A 20,607-nucleotide genomic window follows, 5' to 3' on the forward strand; every position below is an offset into this window, starting at 1 on the left:
TACTTCATCAAGTAAGGAAGGAATTAACCATAGTACACAAAGGACTATAGGCATCATTCCCCTTTAGAGAGAGAGAGAGAGAGAGGGACAATTATTCATATAGCTTAAGGAGGGCAGCACGCCACAGGCATGGGGCAGCTTCAGGATATTTGTCCTTTGAACAGTCAAAATGGGGAAATTAAAAACATATCTTAGGCTGGATCTGTCGTACAAACACCATCCTCCTGCTCCAAATAAAAATGCTGTCATATTACTAAAGGAGAGCATTCTGCAGTTGACAATGCACTAACCCATTCCAGTATGATGGAATTCATGTTCAAGAACCAGAGACTACTGAGAGGAATAATCTGTTCATACTTGATAGGGGTTCAGTAGTCCCTTTATAATAACCATTGCAGTGACTTTCCTGAAAGGCTGATGTTGGCCATTTAACAAGCACTGAAGGAGATTTAATGGAATATCCACAGCTGAAGGCCAATGGCCACAGCTCCAGGTAGTCTGCTTTGAACATAGGGCCTTCTTTCTGGATTTGAACCTACGTGAGCAGGGTGCAACAACACTGGTTAAAAGTGACAGCTTATGGACTCTAACAGCAGAGTTGTGACCAAGTCTTCTGACTACAGAGCCTTTCAAAACTCTCAAAAAGCAAGATCCAGGCAAGGTAGGGAGGTTCTGTGCATTCCAAACAAGGATTTTCCTTTTCCAGTTGTTTCAGATTTGATGATAAGGAACAAATTAACATGTATTATAAAGCATCAGCACTGCTGAGCATCTGACAAAAATATCCAATTCCGTTAGACCCTGGAAAAACTGACAGCACAAGCAGCTCTCTCCTTATAGCTATACTCCAATAAAGACACAAACGTAGCTGAAATATGAACTTCAAAAAAGAACAGCAGGCACTCCAGGTCACCTTGCGTGTCACCAACTGTTTCATCTGGAAGAAGGACAAGCTGCTAATTGTAAAGACAGCTCAAAGCTAAACTTGCAGGCGATGCAGCTTTCCCATTACCCACTTCACATAAAATGTACTTCCTCCTAATGGAGTTCACAGCTTCTCTCCACTTATTTTACCTCAAGAGGCAAATCATTACGGAATACAAACTGAAATTGGAAGACATCCAAAGCAACAATTAACAAGCGTGCTTGAGATTATTTTTTGCATAGATTTTTTTCTGGATCAGCTGTAGCTCAGTGCTCTTGATAAAGTTGCGGATTCAAGACCAATTCCAGGTTCTTAAGTACATAATCTAGGCTGACACTTTAGTACAGTGCTAAGACTGTGCAGCACTGTCAGAGGTGCTGTCTTTCATATTAAATTTAAATTATCTCAGGTGGATGTAAAAGATCCCATGGCACCTTTTAAAAGGAGAATGGTAGTTCAGCCACCCGTGGTGCCATGGGAACTCCTGAACTATCTGCCTATTCTTTCTGGCTGTCTGGTAGTCAACCATTCACTCTCTCCCTGCATACTCAAACTGTGGGGTGACCATATCTATAAACATGCTGTTGACAAAGCATTCAACCTCTCAGATTACCAGTGAGCCTAGCTGCTGCTCAAGTTAAGAAATCCAGAGCTGCAACTGGCAACACTTCCTGCGCAAATGATTATCCAGGACACAGTAAGCATGCTGGAGTTCCCACAGAGGGCACCAGCACAGCCAGGACAATGTTGGCACCTATGGAACAGAAACAGCGTTAGCGTATATGATGCCACATTTGATTATTAGTGGTAAAGTTTCCAGTTCAGAGTGGAGTTGGTGCTTGCTGCTTTTTTGAAGGGCTGGAAGATGCACAAGGCGATCAAAGAGAAGGACTCTTGCACTCAACAGGAGGAAGAGCATCCAACAGAGGGCGTTAGTGAGACGTGACTGAAGCATTCTGGGAGATAGCTTTCCTATTAAATCTGGAATCAGGCAGGGCTGCCCTCTCTCCCCTGTCCTGTTTGTGTGCTGCATAGACCCCTTTGCTGACTTCATCAGGAAGGATCCAGGCATAAGAGGAGTGACAATCCGAGGCAGTGGAGACACTCAGGTCAAAGCTTCCCTGTACATGGACGATGTCACCGTCTTCTGCTCGGATCCGCTGTCTGTGCGCAGACTGATCCACATCTGCAACCAGTTCAAACTGGCCTTGGCAGCCAAGGTAAATCGTGGAAAGTGCGAGGCCATGTTCTTTGGGAACTAGGCTGACCGATCCTTTGTCCCCTTCACCATCAGGGCTGATGGCCTGAAGGTGCTGGGGACATGGTTCGCAGGGACTAGGGCATGTGTTAGAAACTGGAAGGAGCGAATGTCTATGGTTCAAAGTAAACTGGGCATGTGGGAGCGACGCTCCCTCCATTGCGGGTAAGAACCTGGTCATCAGGTGTGAGGCACTCTCGCTGTTGCTGTACGTGGCGCAGGTCTGGCCCATTCCAGACTCCTGCACGATGACGATCACCCGAGCCATCTTTCGCTTTATCTGGAGGTCGAAAATGGATCGTGTCCGCAGGGACGCGATGTACAAGCCTCGAGATAAAGGGAGGAAAAAAACGTGCCCAACATCGCTCTCATACTGATGGCCACCCTTGTATGCGGCTGCATCATGCTCTGCATAGACCCACAGTACGCAAATACCAAGTGTCACTACGTGCTTAGGTTCTACCTATCCCCGGTGTTGTGAAGGATGGGTCTGGCCACGCTGCTGCAGAACACACCAAGTAGTTGGACCATGCAGTACCACCTGTCCCTCGTGGAAAATTTTATGCAGTGGTTGGCATGTAACGTCTTAGAGGCCCTGCGGGAAAAGGGGAGAGTGGATCCCGTAGGATGGTTCCCTGAGCAGACAGTCAAAGTCATTTGACAGAATGCCTCATCACCAGAACTTTCCAACAAGCACCAAGATGTAGCTTGGGTGGTGGTGAGAAAGGCCCTCCCCATCAGATCCTGCCAACACACCAGGAATCTCACCCCCTCTGCACGTTGCCATCAAGGTGGCTGTGGTGGGGACGAGACCATTGTTCATCTCCTTATGGATTGTGCCTATGCAAAGAAGGTCTGGAGAGAGATGCAGTGGTTTCTGTCGAGGTTCATCCTGAGCAGTTTTGTGACACAGGACTCTGTGCTCTACAGGCTGTTCCCAGGGTCACACACCAAAACAAACATCAACTGCAGCCGGAGGTTTATCAACTTGGTGAAAGACGCTCTTTGGTCTGCCCGAAACTTGTTGGTCTTCCAATGTAAAGAGTTGTCCCCGACCGTGTGTTGCAGACTGGCACATTCCAAGGTCCAGGACTACGTGCTGAGGGATGCACTAAAGCTTGGGGCAGCCGCCGCAAAGGCGCAATGGGGAAAGGTCGCTGTCTAAGACATTTCTGCCATAGTGCACTGAGGGACTGGGAATTGTTTAGGGCTGTACAGCTCACAATGAAGGTATGCATTGAACACGAGTTGTATTATAATTGTATTGAAGCACCTCAAAGTGCAACATGATGTATGTTGATAACTCCAATACCATTGTCTGTAATGACCATATTGAAATGATTGTAATATTCATTGATTGTATTGAAGCCTCGTGATCCATGTGTAAAAGTTGAATCTGATTGTACTGTTTGTGATGGCGACTTAGAAATGTTTTGTAATGTTCTTCCAGATATTTTATGAATAAAATATATTTTTCAAAAAAAAATTTCTGGAAGAAGTCACCGCAGACACCGTGACTCAAAAGGGGATCAAGGAGGACAGACTTGCAAATAACGGAATAGCCCCAAACATTACATTGCTGTAGTGTTTCCATCTCTCCCTCCTCCTCAAACCAAAAAAAAGAGGGAGAGGCAGTACCTTCAGGAGTGCACCAGACCTGCGAAGGACACTCTTCTGAAAGTGGATTTTTAAAAAAGCAGCTGATTGAAAAAAAAGACACCTGGATTTACTCACCAATCTATTAAAGTTATTCCTTGCTTAATACTGAGGTAGAAGCTAAAAATAGAGTAGTACTGTACAAGTATAATTAGTCAAGAAACAAGATTCCTAGCTAACATAAATAAGGCCCCAAGCTAGCGTATTTTTTAAGGGAGTAACTAGCTTGATTGTGAGGGACGTCATGGCAGGAGAACTCAGACCCATGATATGCTCCTCCTGCAGGATGTGGGAAATGAGGGATGCTTCCAGAGTCCCTGTTGACCATGTGTGCGGAAGGTGTGTACAAATGCAGCTTCTAGCTAACTGGATTTCGGAGCTGGAGCTGCGGGTGGACTCATTGTGGAGCATCCGCGATGCTGAGCAAGTTGTGGATAACACAGTTAGCGAGGTGGTCACACCGCAGGTGAAGATACACAGGCAGAAAGGGAATGGGTGACCATCAGGAACAGTAAAAGACTCAGGAAGGTAGTGAAGGAGTCGCCTGTGGCCATCCCCCTCTCTAACATATATACCACTTTGGATACTGTTGTGGGGATGGCTTCTCAGGGGAAAGCAGCAACAGCCAAGTTCACGGCACCGTGGGTGGCTCTGCTGCTCAGAGGGGCGGGAGGAAAACAAGTGGCAGGGCTATAGTGATAGGGGATTCAATAGTTAGGGGCACAGACAGATGCTTCTGTGGCCGCAAACGTGAATCAAGGATGGCATGTTGCCTCCCTGGTGCCAGGGTCCGGGATGTCACGGAGCGGCTGCAGGACATTCTGGGGAGGGAAGGTAAAGCAGCCAATGGTCATGGTACACATTGGTACCAACGACATAGTTAAACTAAGGGATGAGGACCTGCAAGCTCAGTACAGGGAGTTAGGAGATAAATTAAAATGCAGGACCTCAAATGTAGTAATCTCAGGATTACTCCCAGTTCCACGTGTTAGCGACAGCAGGAATAAGAGGATAGACCAAACGAACACGTGGCTGCAGAGATGGTGTAGCTGGGAGGGATTCAGATTCTTGAGGCACTGGGACCGGTTCTGGGGAAGGTGGGACCTGTACGAACCAGGCAGAGCTGCACCCAGGCAGAGCTGGGACCAGTGTCCTTGCGGGGGCTTTTGCTAGTTCTGTTGGGGAGTATTTAAACTAGTGTGGCAGGGGGATGGGATCCCAGGAGTAGGATCAGATAGTCAGAAAAATGAAGGTAGAACATTAGCTAGGGACGTTGTGATAGACATGGAGTTACAGGAGAAGCAAACTTTAAGAAGTGTCCAGCAAGGGAAATTGACGGTTAAACTGTTTATACTTCAATGCAAGGAGTATTACAAACAAGGTCGATGAGTTAAGGGCACAGGTAGACACATGGCAGCAGGATGTCATTGCTATAATGGAGACCTGGCTAAAGGAGGGACAAAACTGGCGCTTAATATCCCTGGTTATAGAGTCTTCAGACACAATAGAGTAGAAGATAAAAAAAGAGGGGGGGTAGCACTAATGGTTAAAGAATCAATTCCAGTTGTGAGAAGGGAACAAACAAGGCTTTATGGATTGAGCTTAGAACTAAAAAAGGGGCAGTCACGCTACTGGGAGTATACTATAGACCCCCAAATAGTGAAAGGGAGATTAGAAGAACAAATATGTAGGCAAATTTCTGCTTGTAAGGACAAGAGGACAATAATAGTAGGAGACTTCAACTATCCTAATATCAACTGGGATTCAAACAATATAAGGGGTACTGAGGGAGAAAAATTCATGCAATGTGTCCAGGAAAATTTTTTCAACTAATTAGTGACAAACCCAATGAGAGGAGATGCAATTCTAGACCTAGTCTTGGGGAACGAAGAAGGGCAAGTGGGTGAAGTGACAGTTGGTGACCATATCGGGGACAGTGATCACAATTCAGTTAGAATTAGCATTACCATGGAAAAGGACAGAGATAAGGCAGGGGTAAAAGTCTTGAACTGGGGTAAGACAAATTTTGCAGAAATGAGAAGGGGCTTGGCTGAGGTGGACTGGACAGCACTGCTGGAGGATAAAACAGTGGAAAACCAGTGGGAGGCACTAAAAGCAGATCCTAATTGTACAAAGTAGACATGTCCTCTACAAAAATAAGAGTGGTACTGCCAAATCCAGACCTCCCTGGTTGTCTAGAGGAATACAGGGGAAGATCAAACAGAAGAAGAAAGCATATGATAGGCACAAAGAACTAAGCACTGCAGATAGCCTAGACGAATATAGGAAGAGCAGGGACGAAGTAAAAAAGGAAATAAGGAAATCAAAGAGAGGGCATGAAAAAAGATTAGCAAGTAAAGTTAAAGATAACCCAAAGATGTTTTACCAAACATTAACGCTAAAAGGTTAGTTAAGGAAAAATGGGACCTATCAGAGGTGAAGATGGAAACTTGTGTGTAGATGCAGAGGCTGTGGGAAGGGTTTTGAATGAATATTTTATCTCCGTGTTTACAAAGGAAAGGGAGGACATAGATAGTCCAGGAAGAACACTGCAAAATATTGGACAGGATAGTCATAAAGAGAGAGGAAGTACTCGAAGGGTTGAAAACCTTGAAAGTTGATAAGTCACCAGGGCCAGATGGATTGTTTCTGAGGCTGCTGAAGGAAGTCAGGGAGGAGATAGCTCTGAGGATGATTTTCCAATCTTCACTAGATACAGGGGAGGTACCGGAGGACTAGAGAAATGCAAACGTAGTTCTATTGTTTAAAAAGGGATCAAAGGAAATGCCAAACGATTATAGGCCAGTTAGTCTTACATCAGTGGTGAGCAAATTAGTAGAATCAATCCTGAGAGATAGGATTAACTGTCATGTGGAAAGGCATGGACTAGTCAGAGATGGTCAGCGTGGATTTGTTAAAGGAAGGTCTTGCCTCACAAATTTGATTGAATTCTTTGAGGAAGTGACAAGAAAGGTTGATGAAGGTAGTGTAGTGGATGTTGTGTACGTGGATTTGGGCAAGGCATTTGACAAGGTCCCACATGGCAGATTGATCAGGAAGGTAAAAGCCCATTGGATTCAGGGTAATGTGGCAAACTGGACAAAAGGTTGGCTTTGTAACATGAAACAAAGGGTAATGGTCGATGGATGCCCTTGCGAATGGAAAGTTGTCTCAAGTGGTGTTCCACAGGGCTCCGTGTTAGGACTCTTGTTGTTTGTGTTATATATTAATGATTTGGACATGAACGTGGGGAGCACGATTGGGAAATTTGCAGATGACACAAAGATTGGCCGAGTAGTGGATAGCGTAGCGCATAGCCATAATTTCCAAAACAATATAGATGGGTTGGTGGAGTGGGCGGTAAAGTGGCAGATGGATTTTAACATAGAGAAGTGTGAGGTCATACATTTAGAGAGGTCAAACAGTTACAGGGATTACAAAATAAATGGGAATATACTAAGAGGGGTAGATAGAAGTAAGAGATCTTGGTGTACAAGTACACAGGTCCCTGAAGGCAGCAGTTCAAGTAGACAAGGTTGTAAAGAAGGCATATGGAATGCTCTCCTTCATTGGCAGAGAAATAGAATATCAAAATAAGGATATAATGTTTAAATTGTATAAAACACTGGTGAGGCCACAACTGGAGTATTATGTGCAGTTCTGGTCACCACATTACAGGAAGGACGTAATAGCTCTGGAGAGAGTGCAGAGGAGGTTTACAAGAATGTTGCCTGGGTTAGAAAAGTGTAGCTACGAGGGGAGACTGGATAGGTTGGGGTTATTTTCCTTAGAACAAACAAGGCTGAAAGGTGACTTTATTGAAGTGTACAAAATTAAGAGGGGAATAGATAGAGTGGACAGGATAAAATTGTTTCCCTTGATGGAGAATTCTAGAACCAGGGGACATAGATTCAAGATAAGTGGCAGGAGGTGTAAGGGAACATAAGGAAGAACTTTTTTTACGCAGCGGGTAGTGGGTGTCTGGAATTCGCTGCCCAAGTTGGTGGTAGAGGCAGAAACTTTAAACTCTTTTAAAAAGTACATGGATCTGCACCTAAAGTGCTGTAAGCTGCAGGGTTATGGGCTGGGTGCAGGAAGGTGGGATTAGAAAGGGCACCTGGGTGTCCTCCATCAGGCATGGACAAGATGGGTCAAATGGCCTCCTTCTGTGCTGTAACTTTTCTATGGTTCTAAGTATTTACAATATTGGCTCAACAGGGGAAAAAAAGTTTTACGCCAAGCTTTTTTCTCTGTTGTGTGAAGGGCATATGAGGTACAAGAGAATTCTCTTCTCCCTCCATCTAACCCAGCCTCCCACTTTCTTACTTGGTTCCTAGACCAGGATGTTGTGGATGAGGGAGATTAATTTTCCAATCAATAACTGGGAAGGAAAGGCACCTTGGTTGTGAGATAGGACATTCATTACTGATGGGGCGGGTTTGAGCACGGGTTTAAGAAGGGGGGCTGCAATTCTGTTCAACTTTTGAAGCTGAGGCTGTCAAATTCTGCTTTTCTTTATGTATGTTTGATTTAATATTAATTTTTAATATAGTCATCTCAATACTGCGCTGCTTTCCTATTGAGTGTTTATTCACTTAAAGAAATTCAGGATCATACTGATGAAGTCATGAACCAAGGTCTTCCCTTTTTGTTGCCCAGTTGCTCAAATTTTTGAGGCACCATACCCTTCCAGAGTAATCAGAGGTAGACTGGGCACTTTCCAGAACTGAAAGTAGCAGTTTTAGGCTCATTCATGAATTTTCAGGATATACAGCGAACAATGATCTAATCAAAGCAGCCAGGGTAAGAGAGTGGCTTTGGTGTGCCCTATTTCAGTATCAAGTTTGCACGGGGAGCAAATGGCCTAGGCCCTGTTTACGAGGTTGCAAATTAGACCAATCTTATAACGTGTGGAACTGCAGGAACCCCAATGCGTATATTGACTGGTGAAGGCAGGCTGGCGGTAGACAGTAGGAGAGACTGGCAGATTTCTCAACCAGCACCTTAAGGAAAGGGAGCTCATTTGACTTGCAAAACTCAAAATAGTGCTCAACATTTGTTGTGATTCTGCGATTGGACAACACTTGCTAAACAATCTTGATTGTGCTAAGAATTGCGCTGAAAATCAATTTAAGATTATCAGTCGAGCTCGCAGTGTGGCTCAATTATGCATGCTGCAAGATACATATATTCACACACAGGGCCCTGTCCTTTGCGGACAGAAGGAGCATGTCCACACATTGTACCTTTTTCAACTAAACAAAAGCTTGAGGGACAGTCATTCCCTCGTTCACTCCCCATGGCAATGCCTTGACCAGAGTCGGCATGCCTGGTTTGAATTTGAACAAAAGCCTGGCAGTTAACTGTTCCCTGGTGCATTCTCCAAGTCATTCTACCAGAGGTCACTTGCCAACCAATCAGCAGTCTCTTCTCAAGTAGTATAAACTGTTGCTCCCTTTACAATTGGTGTTCTTGTGAATCTGTTCTGATGAGTGCAAGATGAAGAGCTTCGACAGCATGTCTCTTTTTTCAGCAATACTCAAGTTCTCTACCACCAAACGACTGCTTCCTTTTGGGTCGACCTTCCTTTTGCATTTACTATTTCTCACGAGAGTATACTCCTCCCGCAAAATCACTTGCAATTGCATCATGTGTGTGTTCATGTCAGATTACCTACAGGTCTACTTTAAACCAGCAAACCTCCAGAGCTATGCTTCAATAATGTGTGTCAGTAAGTGCACTGTGATTGCGCTTCTATTTACCTATTTTGTTCTTTTCTTATGCACGTAATTTGCATGCCTGAGACCATAATCCCTCCTCTAATGGGTATCCTGTTAATTCATACTGTTGAATCGGAATAGTCATGTAACATTATGTGCACCTTTATTATACTCAACCAGACATGTAACATGTTTGCGGTACCACTGAAATTTTGAAGCCACATCCCATGGAAAAGGCTAAACCTTAGTAAAATTTGATCCTTTCAGAGCAACATTTCTGGGAGGAGGTTGGCCTAGAGGGAGAGAAGTCAATGTCAGAATGGTTAAATGTTATTCACCAGCATCTAGTGCCTCACCTTTCAGAGTTTTCTTCAGATGGGAAAGAAGGCCACCAAGTCTCTGCAGGTCAAAGTAATCCACCTTCCCATTGAAGAAGAGCTGAGGGGGGACGTAAGCATCTGGAAGCAGAGAAACAGGGTAACTCAGTACAGACCCCAGGGTTCTGGGCCTCCACTCCTTGCACAGTCAACAGGCTGCCAATCGCTGCATACCCACAGTCAACATCCGCCATTCCTTGCACACTCTCAATCAACAGGCTGCCACACCTTACAAGTGAGACCATACTCGTGTTATCAGCTTTTGATGCAGTGGTTTTGCAACACCCAACTGAAGCCTAGAACTAAACCAGTCAGAATTCACCAAGGCCAGCAATGTGGAGTCCCGTATTTTTTTTGGGTGTGCTGCAGTGAATCCCAGTGAGTTTTGTGACCAGATTGCAGGCTGCCCCATTAGATGCACACATCATAAGCTGGTGCCACTAATACAAGTATCATAGTATTAAAGCTGACTGTTCTTTCAGGGTACATAGGGAAGGTGCTGTGTGTCCCAAAAGTAGGGAATAATGGTGGTACAGGAGGGGATAAAATAATCATACACAGGCTACATATGGAACTGGGGAGAGACCATGAAAAGATAATTAGATATGGGCTGCATATGGAACAGGGGGAGGGGAACCTGCTATTCCAATGCCTAGGCAACCCACAGTAAGGGATCAATAAGTCAAATGGTGTTTTCTTGCTCCTCTTATAGTTCATAACAGCCCAGCATGAAGTTTACTCCTTTGGAATGGATTTGTACGTCCTCATCTCTCAAGCTACAAGCCAGTTTTTTTGACTATTCTGCATACACCATTAAAGCACTGGCCCATACCTTCACTGAGTACTGCTGATGGATTCCTCCGCCTGTACTCATCCCAGTAGCTTCGCAAAGCAGCGATCAGTCGGTGCAGGAAGCAGACCATGTATTCAGGAGGGCAAAGGATTGCAGGATTCTGTGAAGGCAAATAACAATGATCTAGCTGTCTGTTCACACAAAGAGAACATTTACAGTTAAGAATGATAATTCACCAGAGAGTCCAATGAGGGTTATTCCTGGATGTCTGCAAATGTTATTGCATTTACCTCAAACATTGGATCACTGTAACTTGGTATGTTTGCTTATGGTTTCACACCAGCAGTTGTCGTGCCAGAAGTTCAGAGAACTAAGAGGCCATAAGTAGGAGACAAAAGGTCACTAACGGCTGGAAGGGTCACCGAGGGCTGGGCGGGGTGGGGGTGGAAACCAAGGGAGGATGAGGGGATACAAAGGGCGAGGAGACACCGAAGTTGGCGGAGTGATTTGCAGAGAGGATACTGAGGGCGAGGGGCCATGGAAGGTGGGGAAGTGATTTGCAGGAAGGACACCAGAGGTGGGAGGAACCTTGATTCCACCATAACTAATAGTAACTCGCTGAAATTTCACAGATAATGAATGGTATTACAGGGGGCACTCTAATTCAGTCATACAATAATTCACTGATAGTCTATAGGTAACTGGTAGTAATAGATGTAAAGGTGCAATATCTTACTTGTAATTAGTAGTAAACCCAAAGCCTGCTGACAGCCACCTTGTACCTACAGCCAGAATTTCCCTACACTATAGAAGGTGTGGTCAGGCTCCCCAATCAATGCCACTTTTGGTAAAACTGATCTCTCTTCCTAGCTCCTTGGAATCTGGTTTCGACTCACGTCCTATGTGGTGACAACTCCGAACAAGGAACCTCAGTCAAAGCTGATGGCATTTGCACTTCAGGCATCAAAAACAGACAGTATCAAACCAAGAGATTTCACAAAGGCAGTGGGTTCAGTGTCTGGGGCACTCCTGAAAAGGGACATCACCGTAAACTCAGCTCAGCACCAACATTTCTAAACAGTCCCTGAAAGGAGGATTTTCATAGAATTACAGAATGGACAGGACAGGAGGCCATTTTGTTCCTGGTGCCTGTGCTAGGGCTTTCTCTTGTAACCCATTCTCTCAGATATTATTATATTTCTCCCTTTCAAATACTTATCTGATTCTCTATTAAATTACATCGTTGAGAGGGTGGGCTACCGCTGCGGGCATTGAGAAAGAGCAAAGTTCCACCAGGCTGCTTACTGGTTCATGCCCCACTCCAGTAGCCTGGCACGCAGTGCAAGAAAGTTGACAAACCTAGAATATGTACCTATCCTTGAATAAATTTGGTGTGAGTGCTTATTCACAGGCAGCAACAACCTGCAGTTTATCACCTTTAAAGGAGTATCTTCTATATCCACCACCTGAATAGGCAGAAGGGGCCTTAATTTAACAACTCATTCAAAAGACCTCCCCTCCAACAATGTAGCATTTTTGAAGTGTAGTTACTGCTGTAATGGAAATGCAGCAAATTACACAAAGCAAGATGCCACAAACACTGATGTGATAATCACCATATGCTCTGTTTTTCTGAAGCTGACAGGGATATATACCGGCCAGGACACTGGAGATAACTCAGATCTGAAGGAGAGTCATACAACTCGAAATGTTAACTCTATTTCTCTCTCCATAGGTGCTGTCAGACCTGAGTTTTTACAGCATTTTCTGTTTTTATTTCAGATTTCCAGCATCTGCAGTATTTCGCTTTTATCACTGGAGATAACTCCCATGTTCTTCTTCTAAATATTGTCATGGGATTCCTTACATCCAACCAACAGACAAATGAGGACTCAGTTTAACATCTCAGCTGAAAGTCATCACTCCAACAGTGCAGCACTCCACTGGGATGTCAGCCTGATTTTTATGCTCAAGCCCTGGAGTGGAACTTGACTCCAAAACCTCATGACTCAGGGGCAAGAATCCTACCAACTGAGCCACAGCTGACAGAGATTGCAGGAATTATAAAACAAACCTTCATACAGGAGATGGTTAAAATGACTAATGCTCAGTCACAAACCATTGTTGAAGCCAAATCCATTAAATCTTTTAAAAGGCACTGAGAGATTTGAAGAAGAGTAACATTAATGGGTATGAACAGAACAAAGATTAGACTGGATGGTTCACATGGAGAAAGTATTGACCATGGCTCAGTAAGTAGCATTCCTGCTTCTGAGCCGAAAGCTTGTGGGTTCAAGTCCCACTCCAGAACTTGAGCACAAAAAGCGAGGCTGACATTCAAGCGCAGCACTGAGGGAGTGCTGCAGCGTCAGAGGCTTTGGGTGATATGTTAAAATTAAGCTCCATCTGCCCTCTCAGGTGGATATAAAAGATCCCATGACATTATTTCAAAGAGCAGCAGCAGAGTTATCCTCCCTGGCCAATATTTATCCCTTAGTCAACTTCAAAAGATTTTCTGGTCTTTATCACATTTCTCTTTGTGGAAGCTTATTGTGTGTAAATTGGCTTCCGCCATTCCTACTTTGCAAGAGTGGCTACACCTCAAAAGTACTTCATTGGCTGCAATGTGTTTTGGGTCATTTGAGCTATAAAATGTGTTACAGAAATACACTTTTATGATACGGGGTTGCATTTCCTCATAATTTCCTCCAGGCTACTAGCAGAATTTGTGTGGAATTAAATTAAATAACATAAGTTAGTTGCACTCAAGTATCTGAGATCATCACATGACATTCAGATTCTCAGGCCCACAGGCACCCACAGTCAAATGTATCTGATATTAATGACCTGTATCTGCAGTGACCATCATTTAATTGAAGTTTCACCCTGTTGTGCTTCTGCCACTGTTACTTTAAATGATTCCAAATTCAATTTAAATTAGTCAAAAATTAATCAATTACAGCAGAGCAAGGTGCATATGCACAGCTTCAACTGACTGCTGATCATAGGCCTTATATACCAAGGGCAGGTCAAAGAAGTCAATTGAAGCCAATTAAAAAGTAAGGCTCAGAGCATTGAATCAGTCAGTTGAACAATGATTCACTTTCTGGCAATCCCATGTCTTTTTGTGATGGAAAATGCTCTGTTCAAGTTACAAATGATTATGCAGCTCGACTGTGCCAATTCATAGAAGTGCTAGCACAGGCATCGAGGACCAAATGGCCTCCTGCGTTGCAACCTGTGTTTATTTGTGCTGCAACACCAGGGGGAGCACTGCCTGCACATGCGCAGATACAGTGAATCAACTAGACAAGACATCCTAAGTTAAGTTTTGAAATGCAAACTGAAACCTGGTTTTAGGGAGTAAATTGAAGCAGAATCATGTTAGGATTGACTGTTCCCCAAAATGTTCTGTTCATTTGTCAGTCATTAGTATTAAAATTCTCATCAGAAATACATTGGGTATGGCTTTTTTTCAATCGGACTTTTTGCAGATGCTTTCAGAAAGACTTTGAGAAGCATCAAAATGTATGGGCTTACTCCATCTTGCATTATTTATTAACTTTTATCATTTTCTACAAATGAATGTAATCTTTGGTAAATAAATAAAACAATATTAAAAAAATCACCCAATGTGGGGTTTGAGACCATCACTCTGGGCTCAAGAACCCCATTTAACTACCAACTGAACTAAGGCATGAATTGTCTCCACAAAGCCTTTCCAACTTGCATCAGAAGACTTTAATCAGCAATCACTATTCCCATTTTGTAAATCTGTGATGTATTGCAAATTCAACAAGTTTATCTCCAATAACAAAGCAGCAATCTGAAGTGGGGTTTGATGCTCTGCAGCCAAATGTGCAGGTCTGATACTCCTGCTGCTGACCAGAAATTGATCAGAATCAAAAAAGCAGGATTTTCATAGACAATTGGGATCTATGCACAGAAACCTGACTGCAGCCTCACCTTGATAAAACCAAAGGATTGCCCAGCAAATTCTAGTTGCATTTTGACCAATTGCACCCATAGCAGAAACACCATGCCTAAAATTTGATGGGCTGAATGGCCTGCTTCTGTGCTGTAGCATTCTATGATTTTAAATCAATATTTAACGATTAGGTTACATGTTAATTGGTTATGTCCATTTATTTTTAAATAGAAAATAAGGATAGACAAAGAAATGAACTGTTTAAAAATGTGGTGCTGCCACGTCTAACTGGAGAGGAGGGAAATCACAAACATTTTAACCCACACACTTTTGATGATTTAATCTCACCCACAAAAGCACCTGGAAAGATGGATACAGAGACATGCACACAGACACTGACCCTATTTTCCAGGTTATCTGAAAGACGAGAGCACTGATGTAAACAGGTCAGTTTATCACAAGATATTCAACGAGCCTCCCACACCTATCAACATAGCCCAGCAGCTCAGCGCCCCTGGTTACATCATGTTGCTTCATCTAGACTGGAAGAAAATCTTACCATTAAATGTAAACAGAGAACGTTTAAAATATTTAACCCTCAGCCCTGAGAAGTCAAGTGCACCCTCACTTACTGCCAGAATAGACTGATGTGCCCATTCTCACCACTAGATGGTACCACGGTGTCAAATACCATGAAAACTTAGAAAAATACAAATAATGGAGAAAAGATAACCATAAGACTCTATATACATCTTGGAACTGCTAAATATTGATGTGTTTACAGCAACAAGTTGTTATCAGGTTTCCACAGGGATTTCAGTAAAACAAAGTGATGTGAGATTTTCACACAATCTGTAGATGTGTTTTATTGACTAGAAAAATACAATAATGAATTTCACAGAAAGATTTCACATGCCTCTGAAAAAGCCAAAAAGACAAGTAATAGTTTTACTCCTTCCAAACTTTGCCTGTGTATGCAGAGATCACTTGAACTACTGGCGTAAAGAACCACAGCAGCATTCCCATCATCTTTCGCAGGTGGATGGATGCCAACAATAAGCTGTGGCCTAGCTCATGTTTCAGATATGTCATACAGTTCTAGCTTAACCACAGAAGAGTGTGGAACACAGAGCGATCAGGGGTCAGAAATTCAATGTAGACGGGGAAGGAAGTGCTCCTTTTCTTTATTTTTTTAACCGCCTGTAGCTGGTGATTGTTTCTTAAACTTACCTTTTTTTTAAATTTATTTGATCGCTTATACTGTAAGGTTAGATAGAAAAGGCAGGGCAGGTGGTGCGCTGTAACTGCAGCATATAGCAGTTTGTGGAGAGCACTGCAATCCTGGATGATTTCTAATGGTGTCTACAGGCTCAAGCAACTTTGGCTCAGAGTTGTTGAGCTGGAGTCCGAGCTGCAGACATTGCAACTCATCAGGGAGGCGGAGTTATCTGCATGCATCATTCCGGGGAAGTCCCACCCCCTGGGTTAAGGAGAACTTTAGAGTTGGTCAATGATCAGGCACACGAGGGTTTGACTGCAAGTTAGGCAACTCCGGGGATCCAAGATGCAGTCATGGAGGAACCTCAGTCCTTGACATTGAACAACAGGTACGAAGTGTTTGCTACCTATGCGGATGAGAACAAAAATCGCAGGGTGGATGGTCATACTGGCCACAGAACCATGGCACAGGATGCCGTTCAAGTGAAAAGGGATGTGGTAGTTATTGGGAACAGGGTAGACAATTTATCTACTTTCAAGGACGCTAAATTCCTTAATACTTCCTTTCTCACTATATTCACGTCATCCAATATTTTACGTTTCTCTTTAACTACATTATTTGCATCACTCCCTCCCCCTTTGTCTTTCAACTCCACACACAGGTTTCCTTTTCTCTAATAAGTCTACTCTTTCCTTTGTTAGCCTCTTGTGCTTTATGCATTTATAAAACATCTTTGAGTTTTTCTTGATTTTACTTGCCAAGATTCTTTTCATGTCCTCTCTCTGCTTTCCAAATTTCTTTTAATTTCACGCCTTTATTTTTCATACTCTTCCATGCTTTCTGCAGTACTTGTTCTGAGACAGTCCTTCTATCTTGGACTCCAGGTGTGGGACTTGGTTATCAGACAGACTGCAGGTGTACTCTGGTGTCTGGTTAACAATTGTTTATTAGTATTACATTTGAACAGGTTCCAGAGGAGGCATTTTGCTCCTAGGCATGATTCCAATCTTTCTCTCTCTATATGCATATAATATATACATATAGAGAGAGAGAGAAGAGTCGAATACATGACTCTCTGATGTTGTTACATCATCTAAGTCACACATTAACAAATCCCATCTGTTAACCCTTTATGCTATACCTCCCAAGTATACTATCCTATTTTCAACAACATGGAACTATGTCTTTAGCTATTTACATTACATTTCTGTAGCTCCTTTTTACAACTGCAGGTTCTAGCTAACTCCTACTTTCCCCCTCCCCAAGTCACAGTCCTGGAGGATTCAAGCTCCCATAGTATTTTGGGTCCTTAGGGAAGATATCTTGAAGACATGAGGATTTTCTTCTGCATCTGGTAGGACATCATCATCCACAGAATGGGACAACACTTTAGCAGCCTAGCTGGGGTACAGAGTGTAGGTTGCAGGATGACTGGACTGCAAGGACAATAAAGGCTTTTCAAAGGAAAACTGATCCAAGACAGGACTAGAAGAGAAGCACTCAGGATACTCTGAGGAACTTGTTCCCTCGAAGCACACAGGGAAAGAGCTTCAGAAGAGGGATGATCTTCAACTCCAGGAAAGACTGCCACAGTTGTATCATCCACTGTTGTATAGTTGAGTGAAAAGGCACTAAAGACCCGAAATTTCAATGAACTTAGACAACAAAGGAGAAAGCATCCAAATTCCCTTAAGACTGTCAGGAAGAGGAGATGATTTCTCAATGATAAAAGCTGAAGAGGAGTCATACAGACTGGAAGCCTTAACTCCGTTTCTCTCTCCACAGATGCTGTCAGACCTGCTGAGTTTTTCCAGCATTTTCTGTTTTGATTTCCCAATGATATTTCTGGAGGACTGTCAACTTCCTGTAGGCAGTGGTAAGAAAGCCACACTTCTCTCTGTATGAGGTTGCTCCACTATGGGCAATGGGAAGACTTGCTGAGAACATGGAGTCAAGACAAGCTCACCTTCTGTAATGAGATGAATTTCCTGCAAACAATTAATTTGTGGACAGGGTTGCTATACAGGATTCTGCAGCTTCAGAAAGGCTAAAGAAACTGCCGCAGCTTCTGTGCTGACCTCCAGCTCTGGAGGGAAGACGGCTTTCACCTGGGACTGAAGCATGCATGGCAATTGACTTTCATCCCTGGAAGGTACCAGCACTTTAGCAGTGAGATCTTCTATGGAATCTAACCTGGACTCAGGCAAGGCATTCTCTCTAAGATTCTTTATGGACAACAGGAGATAAGTAGGCAATACATTGGTAGGTTCAGTGAAACTGAGATCTGAATAGTTGTTTGCCTATTACACAAAAGAGTAATGTGGTATATGTATTTCATTGCCAGTGTGATGCTAGGTACGTAAGCCGTATTTCCCAAAGACTGGCAGATCGTATCAAACAGCATGTCCCAGCCAGATAAAGCCAAAATACTGTGGATGCTGGAAATCTGAAACAAAAACAAAAAATGCTGGAAAAACTCAGCAGGTCTGACAGCATCTGTAGAGAGAAAAACAGAGTTAATGTTTCGAGTCACTACGGCTCTGAAGAAGTCATACGGACTCGAAACGTTAACTCTGTCCTTCTCTCCACAGATGCTGTCAGACCTGTTGATTTTGTCCAGTATTTTTTGTTTTTGTTTTGTCATGTTCCAGCCATTGTTCACAATGGGCAACGAACAGGGCATACCCAATCAGTCCACACTTGCAAAACTCAGTACATTAGATGCGATTCCGCAATTGGACGTTTGCTAAAATCCCCAGTGTGCTAAGAATTATGCTGACAACCAAATTAAGATGGTCAGTCGGGCTTACAGTGTGAGCATTTGCATGTACTGGAAACTACATGTACACATGGCCTTATTCTTTGCAGACAGAAAGAAAGAACATGTATACATATTGCGCCTGTTTCAGCTAAACAAAACAAATGATAGCCATTCACTGCCTCATTCCTCAGGGAAATGCCTTGGCCAATCAGGGTCAAACTGCCTGGTTTAAATTTCAAACAATGCTTGGCAGTTAACTGTCAGTCACCATCACTGGTGCATCCTCCATGGCAACGCCTCCACCAGAGTCCACTTACGAACTAATCAGCACTCGCTCCACATACAGTATAGCAATATACCCTTATATTGGTATTCTTGCTGATGATTGTAAAATGAAAAACTTCTACGTCTCTCTTTTTCAGCAATACTTGAGCTCTGAATACTGCTTAGCCACTAGAAACAACAGAGACTTCATACAATGCATCCATCAGCTGAAAAGAGAAATCATCCTCTCGGACCTCAATCTCCAAGAGATTATTCAGTACACAAGGGATTCTTCGTCATCACTTTCTAGGAAGAGCCGATTCAGGTCCAGCAGGTCTTTCTTAGGGATGGTCATCGTCTGCTGCAGTGCCTTCTGTATTTGTCACCTCTGGCCACACTTCATGAAGAACTGAGAGATTCATAACTTCAATCACAGATTCATCCTTCAGCACCCCGCATGTGCAAGAACTCACTCTGTGATATAAATTAGTTAGAAATAATTCAATCAACTCTCCAGCCTGCTGTGACCACTGGTTAAAACATGCTCATTTAATAACTAAGTTTTGCTTCGGACTAAAATAAGTGTCAACAGCTTTAAGAATGGACTCAAAATCCGCAGTGGACTCCTGCATGCCCTGCCTTAGAAGAATGTCATCTGTTACTGGATGTACAGCATAAAGAACGGAACTGACTTGAAGTTTTTGCTCCTTTTTGCGAAAGCCTGATGTTGCTCAGTACTGGAGAAAACAGCATTTCACATTTCATAACTCCCACTGCTGGCATCTCCATGGGCCCTGAAGGAAGTCAAGTGGGCAGGGCAAGGACTGTTCACCAGGTATGATCATCATTACCTTTTGCTAGTGTGCCTCCTCTTTCCCCCAATTTTTTTACAAGCTGCTATCAAAGTTTTCTTCACTCTATGGTTCCTTCGAATAACAACAATTTTTTTTTACATTGAGGTCTCCGCTGCAGCCACCATGTTCTGAGATGGGTCCTTCCATGGACTCTAGACTTGGGACTTCTTTAGCAGACAGACTACCAACGTACTCTGGTATCTGCTTAACACTTTTATTTATACAAAATCTAAACAGGTTACAGAAGAGGCATGTTGCTCCTTGGCATCATTCCAGCCTCTCTTGTCTAACACATGACTGACGTTAGTGGTACATCATCATCTACGTCATACATTAGCATATCTTATCTGTTAATCCTTTATATTACTGTACTCGGTCCCCAGCATCTGATATAAGCTTCCTTTTTTGCCTTATCCTACTCTGTATGTTATAATCCAGAAAGCTAGTTGGTGAAGGATAGAACTGGAGCCAATCTCTACACGCTTATATTTATTTAGAGTCATACATTACAAGCATGCACTGCCTAACCCAACAACCACAGCTTCAGTCTGTTTATTTATGAGGCTTAACAAATCCAGTTAATGCCCAAGACCTGCATATAATTAAACACAGTTCATTTACAATTAATACTACATGTTCTTTGTCATCCAAGATGCTCTGGATTTGGGAGTCCCACTAATTTTCTTTGGCAAACCATATTTGTCCTGATTTCACTATTTCCTCCCTTACTGCCTTCTACTACTCTGACATTGATTTACCTTCTGTACCTATTTCCAGTTCACCAATGCTAAATCAGGTCATAACTTAGTAAAATTGGTCTTTCCCCAGTTGAAAAATGTTATTCTTTTTCCA

General features: G+C 43.2%; 1 protein-coding gene across 4 annotated transcripts in view; it reads right to left on the minus strand.

Annotated features, from left to right (window-relative positions):
- LOC121280378 (E3 ubiquitin-protein ligase RNF123) overlaps window positions 1–20,607 on the minus strand; it is a 420,925-nt gene that overhangs the window by 296,336 nt on the left and 103,982 nt on the right. For all 4 annotated transcript variants that reach the window (XM_041192326.1, XM_041192324.1, XM_041192325.1 and 1 more), the window contains exons 20-21: window positions 10,769–10,889; window positions 9,916–10,017 (exon numbers count right to left, since the gene is read on the minus strand). In XM_041192326.1, coding sequence (XP_041048260.1) covers window positions 9,916–10,017; window positions 10,769–10,889 — 223 coding nt within the window. The remainder of the gene's footprint in view (window positions 1–9,915; window positions 10,018–10,768; window positions 10,890–20,607) is intronic.

The sequence above is a fragment of the Carcharodon carcharias genome, chromosome 7, assembly GCF_017639515.1.
Source record: "Carcharodon carcharias isolate sCarCar2 chromosome 7, sCarCar2.pri, whole genome shotgun sequence".
NCBI lineage: Eukaryota > Metazoa > Chordata > Chondrichthyes > Lamniformes > Lamnidae > Carcharodon > Carcharodon carcharias.